The following is a 20,924-nucleotide window of genomic DNA, read 5'->3' as shown; positions in this document are numbered from 1 at the left end:
TTTTAAAGAGGCATCACATGATACACACATATTGATCACAGTGTATTTTCTTGGAAAGATTGAAATGGCAATAGACAACGAGGTGGCAAACATTTAGTGGCAATAAATTATATCATCAATATCTGACATACGAATAACAAACAAATACAAAATTGCTCCCCATCCTTTAGTCTTTTCATTAGATCCTCTCATGATATTTGGGGTTCACATCAATATGTCCATAATATGTCCCAAGTGCCACTTTATAATTCCAAAGTAGCCCACAAACTCGGTGTCCTTTCAACCATTTCCCGACCTAGGTCCAGGTTAGGTACTTCTCCACACGATTGCGGCTAGCATAATATATTCTAATCGTTATAATCGGTTAGCAGGTCAGCTGCATAACTCAAAGTTAATCCTGTCTTCTCCAGTATGTTGGTACGCACCGGCAGACCTCCTCACTGAAGTAAAAACCTGATGCACAGCGCCGATTCCTCCGCACGTCACAAGGTGGTCCGTAGCAACTACAGTAGGGGAAGACAAAGACCATTCATGTTAAAGGAACATTTTAAAACAATTCATCATCTCCAGCACCACCCCAACATCAACATCAATTCCCCAACCTATGGGAAAATGTCGTGTTTCTATGTTTGTAGTAAAAAAAGGAAGATGACATCATCGTCCAATTAGATGACTATTAGTAGACAATTAGTAGGCAAATAGTAGGCAATACTCATAGTTGGTTAAAATCACATGATGCACACCGAAGATGTCATTGAAAACACTTACGTCCCTCTATATATTTTACTACAAAACACAGAAATGCGCCATTTTCAGACATGTTAAGGTTGGGGTGGTGCTGGAGAGGATGAATATGAAGTTGCATTTTTTTAAATTTCCCTTTAAATCATGTAATGTGCAGGAGTTTTAACAATATGTATAAAGACACATTGTTATTACTCAATTCTGGCATACTCTGTCTTTTAATATTTGTCCTATTAGGTACAACCTGGTATGGCATGGATATAAGGAAGTCCCTCAGGTGTCTGACAAAAACTCCCTCAGTTGGGGTTGAAATCAATAACACACATTTTCTTCGGGAAATTAACCTTTTCTAGTAAGTTTGGTATCAAATAAAAACAGGAATAAACGAAAACGGATTCTCTTCTATCGGCCGTGTTCCCGACATTGGATCCTTACTGCAGATGGATAGTCATAAATCATATTAACGTGGTTTTACAAGGGGTTGTGGGTTGTTCCTTCAGGCAGGGGGAACTAGCAGTTAACTTACAGCAGTGAGGCAGTGAAACCTTTTATTTGCCAGTGAAATATGTTGTACTGTAACCGATGAACACCAAGCCCTTAACGAGGGCTCATATTGACTAACTGGGTATAGTTTATCACCCTGGCACTGGTTTAAGACCACAGGAGCAGAACTGGCAGCGTAACCTGAGTGAGATCACTGGTAAATGGGCAGCCTTTATTCCAGTGTTTTTATCGCAGTGTAATGTGCAGGACTGCAAGTTCATTTACAACCCTGGGCGGATTTGTATTCACAGGACTTCTCTCCTTGCAGACTTCTAAAAATAAAGCAGTTGTCAGCTTTGAAATTAAAATTATTTATGTCCAATTTGTGTGTGAGGGCATCTGGAAAATGAACATGTATGACTACCAGTCATGCGATGTCATGTCACCAACATATATACACTAAATGGCCAAAGGTATGTGGACACTTGCTCGTCGAACATCTCATTCCAAAGTCATGGGCATTCATATGGAGTTGGTCCCCCCTTTGCTGCTATAACAGCCTCCACTCTTCTGGGAAGGCTTTCCATTAGATGTTGGAACATTGCGTGTACTTGCTTCCATTCAGCCACAAGAGCATTAGTGAGGTCGGGCCTGGTTTGCAGTCGTCGTTCCAATTCTTCCAAAAGGTCTTCGATGGGGTTGAGGTCAGGGCTCTGCGTAGGCCAGTCAAGTTCTTCCACACTGATCTCGACAAACCATTTCTGTATGGACCTCACTTTGTACACTGGGGTATTGTCTTTTTTAAATTTTATTTTATTCTTTTTTTTTTACCCCTTTTTCTCCCCAATTTCATGGTATCCAATTGTTTTAGTAGCTACTATCTTGTCTCATCGCTACAACTCCCATACGGACTCGGGAGAGACGAAGGTTGAAAGTCATGCGTCCTCTGATACACAATCCAACCAAGCCGCACTGCTTCTTATTAACACAGCGCGCATCCAACCCGGAAGCCAGCCGCACCAATGTGTCGGAGGAAACACCGTGCACCTGGCAACCTTGGTTAGCGCGCACTGCGCCCGGCCCGCCACAGGAGTCACTGGTGCACAATGAGACAAGGACATCCCTACCGGCCAAGCCCTCCCTAACCCGGACGACGCTATGCCAATTGTGCGTCGCCACACGGTCCTCCCGGTTGCGGCCGGTTACGACAGAGCCTGGGCGCGAACCCAGAGTCTCTGATGGCACAGCTGCAGTACAGCGCCCTTAACCACTGCGCCACCCGGGAGGCCGCACTGGGGCATTGTCATGCTGAAACAGGAAAGGGCCTTCCCAAAACTGTTGCCACAAAGTGTGAAGCACAGAATTGTCTAGAAAGTCATTGTATGCTGTAGCGTTAAGATTTCCCTTCACTGAAACTAAGGGGCCTAGCCCAAACCATGAAATACAGACCCAGACCATTATTCCTCCTCCACCAAACTTTACAGGTGGCACTATCCATTCGGACAGGTAGCCTTTTCCTGGAATCCACCAAACCCAGATTCATCCGTAGGACTGCCAGATGGTGAAGTGTGATTCATCACTCCAGAGAACACGTTTCCACTCCTCCATAGGCGGCGAGTCTTACACCACTCCAGCCAACGCCTGGCATGGTGATCTTAGGCTTGTGTGCAGCTGCTCGCCATTGAAACACATTTCATGAAGCTCCCGACGAACAGCTCTTGTGCTGACATTGCTTCCAGAGGCAGTTTTGAACTCGGTAGTGAGGGTTGCAACCAGGGACAGATGATTTTTACTCGGTACATGCTTCACCACTTGACGGTCCTGTTCTGTGAGCTTATGTGGCCTACCACTTTGCTTCTAGATGTTTCCATTGCACAATAACAGCACTTACAATTGACCGGGGCAGAAATTTGACGAACTGACTTGTTGGAAAGGTGGCATCCTATGACGGTGCCACGTTGAAAGTCACTGAGCTCTTAAGTACGGGCCATTCTACTGACAATGTTTGTCTATGGAGATTACATGGCTGTGTGCTCAATTTTATACACATGCCAGCAACGAGTGTGGAAATAGCTGAATCCACAAATTTGAAGGTCCGTCCACATACTTTTGGCCATGTAGTCTATATAGTATAGCAGTTCATATGAGTTTCCCTGTGTGCAAATAGACATGTTTTTGAGTCCTCAATTGTAGTCATCAGTTAACATAATTCATATATTCCAGTGGTTTGCTGACATAATAACTCTTCACGTTCTATTTGAGCCCGTCATTCTAGCTTTGTTAGTGTCAGTGATAGAACACGCCACAGCTCTGGATGTGCGGCCGCATACATTCTCTCCGTTACCCAGAGTCTGGAAGCATGGCTCTGCTACACACCAGCTGGAGAGGGTTAGTCTTACACAGGCCATGTCATTTTAGGGTTTGGCAAACACAGCTGTGGTACAGCCTTTTGGCTTCGCGGCATGGATCTAACAGGACTTCTACCTAGGCTGCGTCCCAAATGGCACCCTGTTCCCTATTTAGTGCACTACTTTGGCCAAGAGCCCTATGCCCTAGTCTCGTCTCCAGTAGAGTACTGGGTTCAACTGGAACTGGAATGCCATTAATAAGTCAGGAACGCTCCAAACCACACTCTCCTCTAAGTCACTTAGTCTCTTCTTTCCACATTGCTCAACGGAGGAGATGTTCATCCCCCCCTTCAGTCCTTCGTCTTGACTGGCTACCTGAATTACCAATGACTATGCTAATGTATATGGTCTGCTATGGAAATATGCTCTGAAAAGACCTGAAAAGGCTGTCCCGGTAGCAATTTGGAATGTCATCATCATCCCTATCCTCCATTCTTTACCTTTCTCCATGTCGTCCTCCTCCTCCTTTTCAACAATCCTTCTCATCCATCCTCACCATCACCATCATCATCATCATCATCATCAAGCTGTATTTACCTGCAGGTGGCCTGGTGGAACCTTTTGCCTTTCAGGAAGCACCTGTTGGGTGACTCGTTGCACTCGCAGGCACACTTGGTGCGGTTGAGCGGCTGGTGCTTGGGGCACGTCCTGGCGCAGGAGCACTGGCACGTGTCTTTATTGAAAAGCTGGTGCGGCCTACAGGACGATGGGAGCTTCTTACACACACACTGGCACGTGTCTTTATTGAAAAGCTGGTGTGGCCCACAGGACGATGGGAGCGTCTTACACACACACTGGCACGTGTTCTTATCCAGGTAGCGGTGGGGTCCGCATGCGCCCGAGGCCCGGAGCTGTCGCCTGCAAACACACTGACACGTCTCCTCGTCCAACTCCTTATCTGACCCGCAGACATCCGCTTCAAACGAGTCTAGAGAGATACAGAGGAGGAGATTAGATTGGAATTATACTGAACAAAAATATAAACACAACATGCAACCATTTCAAAGATTTTACTGAGTTACTGTTCATAGGAAATTAGTCAACTGAAATAAATTCATTAGGCCCTAATCTATGGATTTCACGTGACTGTTGGTCACAGACCTTTAAAAAAAAAAGGTAGGGGTGTGGATCAGAAAATGAGTCAGTATCTGGTGTGGATCAGAAAACCAGTCAGTATCTGGTGTGACCACCGTTTGCCTCATGCAGCACAAACCATCTCCTTCGCATAGAGTTGATCAGGCTGTTGATTGTGGCCTGTGGAATGTTGTCCCATTCCTCTCCAATGGCTGTGAGAAGTTGCTGGTAATTCGGCGGGAACTGGAACACGCTGTCGTACACGTCGATCCACAGCATCTCAAACATGCTCAATGGGTGACATGTCCGGTGAGTAGGCACATTTTCAGCTTCCAGGAATTGTGTACAGATCAGGCTAAAACATGAGGTGATGGCGGTGGATGAATGGAATGACAATGGGCCTCAGGATATCATCACAGTATCTCTGTGCATTCAAATTGCCATTGATAAAATACAATTGCGTTTGTTGTCCGTAGCTTATGCCTGCCCATACCATAACCCAACAGAGTGCCCCAATGCCATAGGGCACTCTGTTCACAACATTGACATGAGCAACAACCTCATTCACGTGGTCTGCGGTTGTGAGGTCGGTTGGATGTACTGCCAAATTCTCTAAAACGACATTGGAGGTGGCTTATTGTAGAGAAATGAACCTTCAATTATCTGGCAACAGCTCTAGTTTACATTCCTGCAGTCAGAACCTGAGACATCTGTGGCATTGTGTTGTGTGACAAAACTGCACATTTTAGAGTGACCTTCTACAGCTTGTTGACATGCCACACCTGTCAAGTGGATGGATTATCTTGGCAAAGGAGAAATACTCACTAACATGGAAATAAACAAATTTGTGCAAAGAAATGTGAGAGAAATAAGCTGTTTATGCATAATATTATGGAACATTTTTGGGATCTTTTATTTCAGCTCATGAAACATGGGACATGTTGCACTTATATTTTTGTTCAGTGTACATTACAAAACTTTATTGCCCATTAGGTTTGCACAAAATTGAAAATTGGCTTTGGCACTCACTTTGGCATTGAAAGGATAAGAACAGACATAAAAACATACATTAAAAGCATAAAAACATACACATTACACACATTTAGCATTTCCATGTCAGTTCACCATATTCTTATTGAGAGACCAGGGTTGAGGTTAGTTATATTTCCATTCAGTCAATTCAGGAGGCACTTCCTGAATCGGAATGGAATTGACCCCAACCCAGGAAGAGGCAGGATGTGATCTGATCTGAACACATGCAGGTGTTCTAAAGACAGATGTGTTTTATATCCCTGGTTGCTATCATTTGTGAGTTGTCAGCACTTGTTAACAGATTGTGAAATGTTCTATTTTCGGCTAGTCGTCTGTGTGGAGACGTTGATGTTGTAACCCCCTGGATCGGATGGTATGGAACACTTTTCTCAAGAGCTTACAGATGTAGGATCTTAATTTGATCACCCTCTTGTTGCAGGAAATGTCCTGTACAGCAGGAAATGCAAACTCGTAATGTATTCAAGGTTTTAAAAGCTTCTAAAGTTTGTAATTCCCACTTAAAAATGTCCGACTTAATTTGCCCTAACTAAAAATGTATCAACCTCTATATTTGCTGTTGCTGCAGGATTATTTTCCTGCTGTGAGAAACTGGTCAAATTTAGATCCTGTATCTGTACATATGAAGAACATACCAGTATTCTGCAGACTTGAAAGCTAGAGATGTTGTTTGACATCACAGCAGCAAACTATTGGAGATAGATTGAATAGAATGAGCATTCCTGCCCTAAATTCCTCACAATATATTTCCCCCCCAGTGGAGCAAACAGATGTTTTCTTTACAACACGGGTGAATAAACGAATGGGATATCTTCCAGAGAGAGAGAGAGAGAGATTTGGCTGTAGTCAGGAACTAAATTCCTGTCGTTTCTGTGTTTATGTGTTTGCTGATGAACAGACCCAGATTGCGATGGCAACGCGTGGAGATGTTTACCACAGCGAGGTTTTCTAACCCTAACACATTAATGGACTGTTTGCTTGCATATGGGGCTGTTGTGGTGCTTCAGACAAAGAGAAAAATACATTTCCACTTTGAACAAACTATAAATTCATAATTCATGAGCCTTTAGTGATTGATGCTATTCAATAACACATCCGAAAATTGGTCAAGTATCCCTCATGGGGTATGCTTGAATATGCATAATGTTGCACTGTGGTTTATCATGAATCATGAATCAATGTCAGTTGTCAATTATTGAGTTGCATTTACAGTAAATCATTCATCAAGTTTGGCTTGATTTGGAACGGTCCAACAACTTCGCAATCTGAAAATAATCACCACATTTTCAGTGGCATCCAAGTCAACTTTTTTCTTTAAACAGTTTTTCACAGAAGATTGACACTGTGCCCGCTGACGTCGACCGCAATTAACGATGTGTCGACGGTGTCTCTGTGATCGTCAGGGAGGTAGTGTACTGTAGTTAATGGAGCTAGAAAGGTCTCTCACGGATCTCCAGCTCCTCTGTCTTGGGTAGAGATCATTATAAGCCAATGTTCTGCTTATCTGAAGAGATAAGACAGAGAGACAGGCGGGAGTAAGGATCTAGCTGACATCCAAACTCTGGTTGATTTGCAGAGGGAGTCACCCATAACTACCATCACTTATGTGACTTATGAGATCACCACAAACCTTGAGACGTGGTAGAAAATAAATAAAACGTTCATTACCTCTTCACACACGCTCTCTCTTCTCTTTCTTTCTCTCGCTCTACTTTACTCTCACTCTCATTTTCTCTCACTCTCACTCAATCACTCACTCTCTTCATGCAAGAGGATGTGACCGCAGAGAAATAGGAGAGAGAGTCCTCTATTAGTCATTAGTGACAACCCTGATGCAGTCGAACCAATGAAAAACAAAACCCAGGTCTAGCTACCTCACCTCCCTCTGTGAATGATACCGCACTCTAGATGATGGTTCAATCCGGACGGACATTAACCACGGCACAATGACGTATCTGTCTCCCTTAAATCAAAGTCCTAATCCCCTATAGGAGTAATGACCCCAACTGTATATTAAACAGGCGCTATAACTGTCCAGCTCTAGGGTTTTGGTGTCTGTTCCTCTGAAGACTTCAGTTGGTGTTTCATACTGACCTGGGGAGCCTCTGACTGCATAGCGGAGGCATTCTATTCCATGGTTGCGTCTCAAATGTGGCCATTTGGGATAAACTGTCCCTGTGAGCGGAGTAGAGCAGAGCACGCATCTCTAAGCTTCTTGATCTACCTCTGATTGGGCCTGTCAACGTTGATTAGTGTGAAGAGGAAACCCAAATCAGCTCTGCTGCTCTCATATGACTATTGCTATCGAGTCCTCTCGTTGAATTATTAGTCTGTAATGTGGAAGATATAGGCCTAGCTAAGTGTTTCTTTGGGTTCCATCAAATTATAGAACATGGCAATGGGGTTGAATGATAATCAATGAGAAATTCAATGAATTGTCAGCCAGTAAATGTAGTAAACCTACAGATGACCAACACCTTCTTTAATCTGGCAACTGCATGATAAAGCTATGCTTTGATCATAAAGTCAATATCAGCTGATGAAAAAGGGTGATCCCCCCCCATTAAACCAAATCTTGATGGCTCGATGTTCCCAATTTACCCAGACGCTTTTTAATATGAGTAAGTAAACTTTGAAGCCAAGGTCTGTTAAGAGAGATTAACTTTCATGCAACAACAGAGTTGTTTGATTGGCTTCCTGCTTTCAGTGCTTCATAAACATTTTGTGGCTGGGGTAGAGTGGCGCGAGCCATGGGTTTAGTCCCAAAGGACACCCTATTCCCTACATAGTCCACTATGGGTCCTGGTCAAAAGTAGTGCACTATAAAGGGAATAGGGTTGCATTTGGGACGAAGCCATGGAATCCAGTGCTCTGGGATTCTTTTTGAATTCTTCTGTCTCTCATTTGTTCTCTCTACTGCGTAGCCACGTCTACTGAAAAACAACTGCCATGTTGTGTTTTCATAGTGACAACTCACTGGGTGCTTTCAACATCTGCCTTAGAGAAAAAGTGGACTTGGGTTGTAAATAGGGTATGGGGATCACGGGTACGTTCTCGCGTCACATTGAGTGGAGTGGAATGAGTTGTTCTCTTGTTGGTGAGTTGTTGAAGAGACTCAAGTGCTGGTCTGTGTCTCTGTGAGGATTTTGAGGGCTGTTGTAGAAAACCAAGAGCACATTGTCCTTCTCTGTGTCCGTTTTTGTTTCTTTATGATACTCTAGCATGTCGCTTCACTCTGTCACAGTCTTGTAAGAGGCCATTAAAAGACAGTTAAATCGTGCACAACACATTCTCTTGACTCCACATTTCAATCCATACCACAACTAGGACACCCTCAGAACAGCCTATCTTAGTAATATTGAACTCAAAGAGAAACCTAATTCACCACATTTAGAGGTAATTCAGTCTAATAAGCAGTAATTCAGCCTAATAACCAGTAGCTAATTCAGTCTAATAAGCGGTAATTCAGTCTTATACGCAGTAGCTAATTCAGTCTGATAAGCGGTAATTCAGTCTAATAAGCTGTAATTCAGCCTAATTAGCAGTAGCTAATTCAGTCTGATAAGAGGTAATTCAGTCTAATACGCAATAGATAATTCAGTCTGATAAACGGTAATTCAGTCTCATAAGCAGTAGCTAATTCAGTCTGATAAATGGTAATTCAGCCTAATAAGCATTAGCTAATTCAGTCTAATAAGAGGTAATTCAGTCTACTACGCAGTAGCTAATTCAGTCTGATAAACGGTAATTCAGTCTAATAAGCAGTAGCTAATTCAGTCTAATAAGCGGTAATTTAGTCTAATACGCAGTAGCTATTTCAGTCTGATAAACGGTAATTCAGTCTAATAAGCAGTAGCTAATTTAGTCTGATAAGCGGTAATTCAGTCTAATAAGAGGTAATTCAGTCTACTACGCAGTAGCTAATTCAGTCTGATAAGCGGTAATTCAGTCTAATACGTAGTAGCTAATTCAGCCTGATAAGCAGTGGCTAATTCAGTCTGATAAGCAGTGGCTAATTCAGTCTGATAAGCGGTATTTCAGTCTAATAAGTGGTAGTTAATTCAGTCTAATAACCAGTAGCTCATTCAGTCTAATAAGCTGTATTTCAGACTAATAAACTGTAATTCAGTCTATTAACAGGTAATTAAGTCTAATAAGTAGTAGCTAATTCAGTCTAATAAGCAGCAATTCAGTCTAATATGTGTTAATTTAATCTAATAAATGGTAATTCAGCCTAATAAGCGGTAGCTAATTCAGTCGAAAAACGATAATCCAGTCTAATAAGCGGTAATTCACTCTAATAAGTGGTAATTCAGCCTAGTTAGCTGTAGTTCAGTCTAATAAGCTGTAATTCAGTCTAATAAGCGGTAGCTAATTCAGTCTAATAAGCGGTGATTCAGTCTAATAAGTGGTAATTCAGTCTAATAAGCGGTAATTCAGTTGTGCAACAAGTGCAGTATCAGCATCAGTACGAGGGCCTACTCACCCGAGTGTTGTATCTGGGGTGGGGGAGGGGTGTCACGTTGCACCGCCATACATCTGCACAAGCGGTTGCTCCAGCTGTGGTTCTTTGGGCAGGTTTTATTGGCTACCAGACATCTGTAAGGGGAAAACAGTATTAGAAGAGGAGGAAACCGACAGACAGAGGCTGTTGACCAGAGCCATATGGGCCCTGGTCAAAAGTAGTGCACTATATAGGGAATAGGGTGCCATTTGGGTGCCAGTAGCTGGAGAGGGAATTCCTCACTTCATCGACATTTATTAACCTGGCCCAAACGACACTAAGCTATGTAGCATTTGATGTTGTTTTGGTTGTTGGATGAAATGTGACAGGGCTGGACTGATAGTGCTATTTTAAGGGTTTTCAGCACATCTATCTTAGAGTGAGAGTGAATAAGCCAATTGGGTCTGATGACATGAAACATTTCTGCCCCCTTAAAGATAAGAGGGATGCTGATTGGCTGAGTTTAGACAAACAACCATCAAAGAGAGAGGACTCTCGGGAAGACAATGGAAAGCAATGGAAAAAAAGTAAGAAGAATATATTTGGTAGCCTAGTAAACATTGGTTAGCATTGGTAAGACCCTTCACTTTAGATTAGAGCTGCATTCACCTCTTCTTGAGCTTCCTTCCACTCCACATAGTAATACTTTAGAACGTAACACTTCAATCGCCCTTGGATCTGTCAACGAATCATTTAGGGGGAGGAAAGTGAAGAGGATCAAAACCGGAGACACTGTCTGTCGCTCTAACTCGAAGCACATGGTGAGGCTGGCACACACGCCACATGATTCTGATTCTGAGACTCTCTCTCTCTCTCTCTCTCTCTCTCTCTCTCTCTCTCTCTCTCTCTCTCTCTCTCTCTCTCTCTCTCTCTCTCTCTCTCTCTCTCTCTCTCTCTCTCTCTCTCTCTCTCTCTCTCTCTCTCTCTCTCTCTCTCTCTCTCTCTCTCTCTCTCTCTCTCTCTCTCTCTCTCTCTCTCTCTCTCTCTCTCCCTACTCACACACTTTCCATTGGCTTTCCATTGACAAAACACATTCGACAAATGACTGACCATCGTGGCCAGCGTGTTTCACATGCACATCTGACACTTGCCAGACCAATATGGGTCTATTTAGTTTTTGACATTTCTGATATCATCCACTTCGGAGCCCAGTGCTTTGCTTTTTCTCATACTGTTACACATTAGGCTAGACCACTGCTGAGAGTCCAGTTGAAATCACATACTGGCAACCGACCCACACGGACTTTATCAGAGCCAGTGTCAGCTGCATCCATCTGCCTTGTTGCTCTGAGACAAACGCGCGGCTCGTGCTACAGTACAACCGCTGGCCAGTGGAAGCACGGCCGCATTCCAAGCTAAACTTGATTCTGGCTGCTTTAACTGCTGTGAAAGGAAAGGGATAGCTCTCAGCAGGGTGAAGTTGTGGAGTGAAATGTTTGTACTATCGAAGATGCATTTAAAACACTTCTATATAAGCTTCATATGGAGAAGGACTGTTGTTATGCGACATCTAACCCACATGAATGCAACAGCAGTAGAATTGCAAGAGCTTGGACACAAACATAAAATGGCAGTATATCCAGTTAAAATGTATTGAAGTGAATTGGTATTTACACTGAACATACTGAGGAGTATTTCTGTCTGTTTTACAGCCCTTTTGTGGGGAAAAACTCATTCTGATTGGCTGGGCCCCTGATTGGCTGCGCCCCTGATTGGCTGCGCCCCTGCCCCGTCTTGTGAAATCCATAGATTACGGCCTAATGCATTTATTTCAATTGATTGATTTACTTATAGGAACTGAAAAGAGAACCACATTAGCTCCATTCAGCCTCTGAAGAGAGAGCCAACAAATAGCACTTAGCGCCTCTATGGGGGATTGTTGTTGTCATCCTTTCAAGAGGGTGGAGAATATGAATGGAGCAGGTGGGAACGGTAAAGAAAACAAGTGTATGAAACTAATGATTGTGTTTACTTTCCGGTGTGCTACACACCAGGGTAGGTGCTGTGCTAGAGCTGAGGTTTCCGCTGTAGCTCCTGGAACTCACACTTGAAGCTTCATGTGTTTAGGTGCAAAAATGCTAACAAACTCTACTACCCTCAGCATGGAACATTCCTAAACAGTTTGATAAAGCTGCGTTCGACGCACACTTGCGTAACTAGCCACCGTACTGTGAGTGCACGCAGGTCTAAGGCTTCATTCGACGTGCAGTACAACTGTGTAAAGTGTTACAGTGCATTCAGCTGGTCAGTGCAGTTGTAAGGGCAAACCCACTGTTAAAAAACGGGCCTCTGGTTCAGTAATATATCCTTTTTCTATAACTCTGTCCTGAGGAAATGCCAACCATACACAAGCTGTGCGAGAGGCAAACTAACGGCTTGACAGTGGAACTTTTTTTCTCCATGAAAATGTAGACCATTTGTTTCCTCATGGAAGTGAAAAAGCAGGTCTTACCCTTCTCTGGTAGTGATTTATGACTCTCCCCCTCCATCTCAACCTCCGTCTCCCCTCCAGTCTCTACATCTGTTTCCCCCTCCGTCTCCCCCTCTGCTCTGGCAGTTTGATTTAAATGGTCCAGTCAGGCAGCTCAACGAACGACCAGGGCATCACCCTCAATATCACCCAAATATCAGACCTGATCTGTAAAATATCACCCCGAAATCAAACCTGATCTCTAAAATAACACCCCAATATCAGATCTGATCTCAAGTATACTGTTACACCCCAAAATCAAACCTGATCTCTAATATATCACCCCAATATCAGATCTGATCTCTAATATATCACCCCAATATCAACCCCAGCAGGCAGGGGTGCAGGGGTTCAGCCTCAAGCTGACTGAGTCCACTATAAGGGACAGGAGGACCCAGACCCATGCCCCGCTCCAAGCCGCCAATCCCTGCCCCAAGAAGCACCCCCTCACCTTTGCACCGAGCCCCACTGAGAAAGTGGACAGGTGTAACAGCTAAGGTTACCCCCTCTCTGCGATTGATTGAGCCCCCTTTGTCGGGGGTTGATGGGGTGAGAGGGGTGAGGGAGTGAGACAAGTGGCACGGTCAGGGGTTTATCATACACAAACGTTCAGGTAGGCCTGGGAGTCAGGTAGGGAGGCATGAAGCCTCCTTCACCTTCCCCATCTCACGTTCTTGCCCTCTCACCTCTTTCCTTCTTTCTGCCTTCTTCTCCCCAGGTCTAAGATCATCCTGTCTTTAAATGGAGGTCCTGTCTGATATATGACCCTGGTACAACATTCTGTCAACGGAGGGAGTTGGGGTGAGTAAGGGGGATGGGCGGGCACTTTTATTATGGAAATCCCCGCAATAACAACGTTTGTCAGGCCTCTTTGAGGTCAGAACCTCTGAAACTCCAAAAACATATCTGAGACATTCCACAATTGGTGTGCTAATCACAGTAAGCATCCATATGCTTGAAAACAGGGGCGCTACTTTCGTTTTATTTTTAAAAAATTATCCAGTCAGACAAACAATCCAAACAGCTTACCCGACCGTTCGACGGCATCCGCATGGCCCTAAAGCACACAGTTGCCTTGTTTTGTATCACATTCCAATGATAAAACTGTGGGGGACAAAAATGCAATTTCAGAACAGGACCCCCGTCCCCCCCGTCCCCAGTGAATGTTGTGCCCCTGCTTGAAAGTGAAGAGTGAGCTTAGTCGACCTGATAACAAATTACAGTTAGTGGTTAGAGCATTTCAGAAAAAATAAACTGTTTTGAATTCACAAAAGCATTTGTTTCAAATGCAACAATGGAAACAGATGTTGGCTAAATTAAAGTTTTGTGTTGATTATCTACGGAAAACAACAACATATCCTTTTGACTACTTATTTGAAATAAAAGCTGCCATGAAACGGCCCAGTGGCAGCTCTACACGTTTGAGGGACTGTCAATGTGCTTTCAATTACCATACACGCAGTGGCTTAAGCAGACACCACATTCATAAGGGCTGAAAAAATTACGAAAATCACCCTCCTGACATGTTTGTGGCTTCGTAGGAAGACACGTAATCTGATTAACAACACGTGCACTGTGCACCTTTCGTAACACACAACAGACGTGTCCATTTAGACAGCCAAGGTGTCACCCCCCTTGATAATACATAGGCTGGTGTAATCCCAGGAACATGTTAGTTCTTCTTCAGCCAGGAAACTTTGCTGCATGTGATTTGATTAATATAGTACAACTACTGTCTATAATTCATATCAAGATGGGATTTGTATGTGGTATGTGTTGTTTTGATTCATATAGCAAATCAAATACTGTCTATATTTCCTATGAGAAATGGATTGGTATGTTCAGGGCCTCCTCTGGAATGTGATGAATTTGAAATGAATAATAACTGTGTGCATACAATAGAAGGTAGACTATGTGTTAGCGGGCCATCAACCTGATTTAGTAGCTTTTCTTATGTTAAATTGATCTGGTGATATAGAGCATCACTGTACATAATGTTATATTTTATAGCTCTGCAGTCTTGGCGGTACCTGCTGCATTGTCCTTTCCTGCTCCAATTTATGGCACAGGTCTACAGAGTACGCACGTCAGCATTCCATATGTCAAACGTCCTCTTCTTGAATAGGTCCCCCATTAAATGTCAATCTGTAAAACTAGCTACGCATCTGTTGCAAAAAGCCTTCATCTTTCAGAGTAGAAAGACTAGCTTCACTCAACATTTTACCCACACATACTGTACAAGCTCAAGCAAAGATATTTATCTTTTAAAATGGGAGGAACAAAGCTTCAGCAGCACATCTGTGTTACGTCTCTTGACATCAAGCGTTTTATTGGCACTGAGTTTTTTTCCCCACCGACTGACGGACAGCCGCACGCCAGGATAAACGTCATCTTAGATAACGGATGAGCACCTCCTTGCTCCTCTCGCTCAGGTAACGGCTAACTGTTTATCCTGCGGTATCCCAGAGAGAGATTTTATTTTCATTACCCCTGTGAGTAACTCCCAAATTCTCCATCCCAAAGAACAAGCAAGGGAGCGAGAAACTCTTAGCCAACTTTTCGTAATTATTACCAGTCTTTTCACCTCACACACACTCTATTATTTGACATTTGAGGAATTGGGATGACCTTACACTCTCAAGTTGAAAGCATTTCTCTTCATTCTGAAGAGTAGCTCATCTCTCTAATGGTTTATTATGTCCAGTATGTGTGAGGGTAGAGAGCTCCTTCTTAGCCCTGGGTCTTGATAAGTAACATTAGACCACATTGTGTTAACGCTGGCAGCCTACATACTATATGATCATGAGATGTTGCCATTCAGACAACAGCATTCTCCGTAGGTTTTGATACGTGTCTATTTATATGACGACAGAACTGGACGACCATTCCGTAGCATCTCCTTCTGATTTTTCTACTCATATCAATAGGTGAGATCCTTACACATGTTGAGAGACCTGTGTTTGTAATGGTCTGTGTGTCCTGAGCATTCACAACAGTTAAGAGTAAAGGCCCATGGAAAATAACCGACCAGAGAAAGATCAGAGCTCTACTACTGGACCCACGGGTCTGTATCAGTCTTTAGCAGCTAGCTGAATCCGCAGACCAAACTAATCAATTATTATATGCCCTCACAGCTTAATTTGGTCCTATTTCTGTGATCCAGAATAATTCTGGGGATGGATTGGTCTAGACTAGACTCCATTAGGTCACTTTTAGATGTTGTATACAGCTTTAATGCCTCTATATCCGCAATCATAACATAAACTGTTGCTGCTATGTAACCATACCCCCACTAGAGCTACAGGCAGAAAGGAATGGTGGAAAGAGACACCCCTTAGTGTCAAGGCAAAGAAGAAAAACACAAGGGATGTGTCCCAAATGGCATCCTATTCCCTATATAGGGCACTACTTTTGATTAGAGCCAAATGGGCCCAGGTCAAAAGTAGTGCACCATAAAGGGAAAAGGGTGCAATTTAGAATGCATACTAGCAGAACAAAGTTCTGCTCGCCTTAGGAACATATCTGCTTTTTCTTACGCGAAGCGCTGAGCGATGCCTGGCTATGTATGAGAGAGAGAGAGCAGCTTACTCGCCGAGGGATGATGCGTTTTCCCCTTCCCCTGCTGTAAAATATCACGTAATAATAAACTGGTCTGCTGACTCTCTCTGGAAGGATAGTTCTGACAACTCCAGGACCAACTCGGGGTCTTAGGGGACGAAGGCTGATCATTTGTCAACTTCATTCCCTCTGAAATAAGACCTTTATTCCATCATTTGATATGTAGTGATGTCACAGCCAGATAAGTCATAACATCATAGGCATCCTGAATATGGACTCTCAGCCTTATTTGACTTAATCCTTATTTTACCAGGTAAATTGACTGAGAACAGATTCTTATTTACAGCAATGGCATAAAGAGGACCAGGCATTTCAATTAGTCACGTCAGGTAAGATTCGTCAGGTAATGCTATCCTGCTACGTCAGGTAATGCTATCCATTAATCACACACAAATAAACTTTTCCATACCAAAAACACCTACATTGTAATTCATTGTGCTTCAACCTATCCTATTGATTGGCCCCTATGACACGGCTCGTGCAAAACAGCCTTGTAGCATGGCTCATATCCTGCCATAGATCTTTCAGCCAGGTAGTCACGACCTGGACCTCTGGTCTCCATCCCAAATTGCACCCTATTCCCTATGGGCCCTGGTCAAAAGTAGAGCACTATAAAAGGAATAGGGTACCATTTGTAACGCAGCCCTGGATCTGGCTGTAGCAGGTCTCTCATCTGGGATCGATCTGCAGCTCTCTCTTGGCAATACTGTCCTCCCTGGTCGGTCACAACAACACCACAGCTTTAGGACATGGAGAATATTAGGGCTTACAGATCAATGGTGTTCCAATTGCCATTGCATTGCTAGAAGAGAGTTTTTCACCTTGGGGAATGAGTCATTTCTCGGCTTGCCGGCACATGTCAAGAACGGGCGAAAGGCTAATCCTTCAGTCTGTGGGGTTGACACAAGGGCAATAAACATTTACACTAGTCGCACTGTAACAGCGCAATGCCGAGCAGAAATAGAGAGCAAGATCCCTTGTTAGTACACAAAGCGCACGTATGAGACTTACAGAGATTTACAATTGATCTAAACATTGTGTCACATTAGGGACTATGAATTGACAGTACATGACATGACAAGGCCAGTGAACACGTCGGTTGGTGTTGAGTTTCTTATTTCGGTTTGAAATGAGCCATTCAATTTTGGGGCGAGGAGTTTTTCCTGAACACGTAAACTGAAACAGGTCAAAAACTCTGGGCCCTTGTTGAGTATACCTAGGCTCCAGAGTTATACATTGGGCCTGAGTTTTTAGCTATGAGCTCATTGTCTATAGTATATTCTAAGTGTTTATGGAGTGTTGCTCTTAAGCCTGTTTGCTTGCCTTGTGCAGCCCTGGTCTTGCTCTCCTCTCCCTGGGGTGTTGACAGGCCGTCCCCACCCTGCTGCTCCTTATATCACCACTGTTACTGCTACTGTAAGTGCTACTGCTACTGTTAGTGCTACTGCTACTACTAGTACTACAGCTACTACTACTGCTACTGCTTCTACTACTACTACTGCCACTGCTACTGCTATTACTACTGCTACTACTACTGCTACTGCTACTACTACTACTACTGCTATTACTACTGATACTAGTAGTGCTACTGCTACTAGTAGTGCCACTGCTAGGGCTACTGCTACTAATACTGCTACTGCTTCTACTACTGCTACTACTACTGCTACTGCTATTACTACTGATATTACTAGTGCTACTGCTACTACTAGTGCTACTGCTAGTGTTACTGCTACTGCTACTACTACTGCTACTGCTACTACTAGTGATACTGCTAATACTAATGCTACTGCTACAACTGCTGCTACTTCTACTGCTACTGCTTCTACTACTGCTACTGCTACTGCTACTACTACTGATACTACTAGTGCTACTGCTACAACTACTGCTACTGCTATTACTACTGATAATACTAGTGCTACTGCTACTGTTACTACTATTGCTTCTACTACTGCTACTGCTACTACTGCTGCTACTGCTACTGCTACTACTACTACTACTACTACTACTACTACTACTGCTACTACTACTGCTACTGCTACTACTACTGCTACTACTACTACTACTACTGCTACTGCTACTACTACTGCTACTACTACTACTGCTCCTACTACTGCTTCTACTGCTACTACTACTACTATTGCTACTGCTTGGTGGAAAACCTCTAGATACATGTACCCTACTGTAGAAGAAGGACTGCTCTAAGTCTGGTGGAGGCTCTGGAAACAATATTGTCTCCCGACTTGTTCTGATTTAGCCAAACAACAGTTAACTCTCCCACCGCTACCAGAAAACGACTGTATGTAAACACGGCTTAATGTACAGTACATGTGGGGGCGTGAGACTGGGGGCCGGGCTAGGTGTTCGGGTCCGGGGCCAAGTCTACACTCCTCTGCTCCTCTGACGTAAACACAGCAGACAGACAAGACGAGGAGCTGTCTGTAGATACATCTCCCGTGTAACCTCTTGCTCACGATATACTGCAGTTTTCATAAGGTGAGGCAGGTTAAGTTATGCTTCTGGACGTTTACTGCAGGAGTAGAAACATCTCATTTTTACATCAACCAAGTGGGTGCTGCACAGGTGTGTGTATGATGGAGGAAATTACACTAACTCTAATTATGTAAAAGTGATTTCAGGTCTGGTGACAGAAACGCAATCCTTTAAACTGTCCTCATTCCACGTAGTGACTATGGACTCAGTCCATAATGCTCCACAGTGCACTGCCCTGCCTAAATGGAAAGTTAATCACGGTTCACTGCTGGGATTTCCTGTAGTAGCACCTCTTATATCAACACACTGACAGGAAGCCTTCACAGCACAGGAACAATAGGTGTCCACACTAAATTGGCCAATATGAACCTCTATATCCGTTCAAGGGAAAATACTGATGCTGTACAACATAAGGCAACCTCCCACTGTATCCAAAACACACACAACCCTTTCACCACATATACTCCTAATAAAGAGAACCAGAATCCAGGAACTGACTGGAAAAACTGAGCGAGTTTGTTGGAACTGGGGACCTTTGGTTAGCATGCTGACAGCGGAGACGCTATCCTAAGTTTCTTGGTGCGGGAACGAGCTCTTTGCAAGCTTAAATACATCTGCAACATCTTGCAAACTGTTCTTGAAGTGTATTTCCTGTCCTGTGGTGGACAATGCCTCCTTCTCACTTTCTGGGCATTTGGAAAAGTCCCTGTGACAGATATCTGCTAGAACACTTTTAGCAGTTAATTCAACGGACCCAATGTACTGGATGTAAAAACACAAGGCATAGACTGGATTAGGAATCCAGAAAAAGACATTAGAAGAGGCCTATATAAGAAGATACTTTACAGAACCTCTCATACTATCACTATTACCCCTAACTCCTACAGGGGTAGGAGCAGATCAACATAGCTAAGTTAGAAGACTGGATTAAGAAAAGGAACACTTACTCTGGTAGAGATCGTCGTATGATGGAGTGTACTTGTCTGTAGGCATCCAGTTTGGACAGACAATTGCACACGGTGTGGTTGGCAAAGCTGATAGTCACTAGGTTGTTATTTGTACTGCTGGAAACTGTGATTTCAAACAGCTAGGAGAAACAGAGAGAGAAAATGAGTCAAGTAACAGATAGGACTTTTAGACAGTTTTCTTCAGTCACCATAATGGTGAAACCTACAATGAATAGTGGTTTTCAGACATTTATGAGAGAAAAAACAAACAATTATCAAGCAACTGACAGAGATAATAGTACTTTGTAGAACCTGTATTTGTCTAGTTGATGTCACAGCGCAACCAAACTTGATGATCAACCTTTTGCCACAGTTTCTTTGCAGCATTCTAGTCAGAACCATTTGAGGGTTGAAGATTAAATCTAAAAACAACCAGATAAGTGAGGCTAAGATTTGGGGCATGTTGTGCAACTCTAAATTCGCAGACCCCTGACACACAACCACACTGTGTATAAACTCTCTAATCACAACTACAGACAACATTGAAGTGCATGGGATAGCAGCCATGAAAGAGGGAATGAGGTAAGAGAGCTTGTTTTTATGAGTGTCGGCAGGAGCTTTCTGTATCACGCCTTGATCAATGAAACACTATTCATTGAGGTTACTCAGTCCAAGGGCCGCATAGGGAGGAATAGAGTAGACTCAAGCAGCGATTGAGAGTGAGTCTCTGAATGGCCATTGGCCCCCAAAGCATGAATAGCAAACAAACGTCTCTGTGACTTGAATCCAGACTTTTCTTCCCTTCAACGTTTCAAGTCAGTCCACATTCACTCAAAAAAAATAACAGGCCACTCAATGAGGACTATAGTCCTTTTGGATGATTAAAACTGACCTAAGCAATCGCCCCGATCCTCCACCTGGCAGACATGTTACCAAGGCAGCCCAGTCTGATTAGTCTCAGCACCTTGGCATGGGCTTTGGCGGAGGCCATTCCAGCTTCCTTTTAAGAAAGTGGTAAAACCTGACAAATGCCCCCGCAATAAATACTGCAACCCTTATCCCAATACATTGATGAGGTTGGGAATGGTTTATACGTGAGGGGAATACCCAGAAATACCAAAAATACTGTAATGACG

The 20,924-nt window shown here is 43.5% G+C and overlaps 1 protein-coding gene across 1 annotated transcript in view; it reads right to left on the bottom strand.

Annotated features, from left to right (window-relative positions):
- Positions 1-382: 382 nt before the first annotated feature.
- The window catches only part of LOC139419710 (vascular endothelial growth factor C-like), a 49,376-nt gene continuing 28,834 nt past the window's right edge, over positions 383-20,924 (bottom strand). The window contains exons 4-7 of the mRNA XM_071169695.1: positions 19,789-19,928; positions 10,246-10,358; positions 4,173-4,563; positions 383-503 (exon numbers count right to left, since the gene is read on the bottom strand). Of these exons, the coding sequence (XP_071025796.1) occupies positions 392-503; positions 4,173-4,563; positions 10,246-10,358; positions 19,789-19,928 (756 nt within the window). The 3' untranslated portion in view covers positions 383-391. The remainder of the gene's footprint in view (positions 504-4,172; positions 4,564-10,245; positions 10,359-19,788; positions 19,929-20,924) is intronic.

The sequence above is a fragment of the Oncorhynchus clarkii genome, chromosome 10, assembly GCF_045791955.1.
Source record: "Oncorhynchus clarkii lewisi isolate Uvic-CL-2024 chromosome 10, UVic_Ocla_1.0, whole genome shotgun sequence".
Classification (NCBI taxonomy): Eukaryota; Metazoa; Chordata; class Actinopteri; order Salmoniformes; family Salmonidae; genus Oncorhynchus; species Oncorhynchus clarkii.
This window is presented reverse-complemented; position numbering and strand designations above follow the sequence as displayed.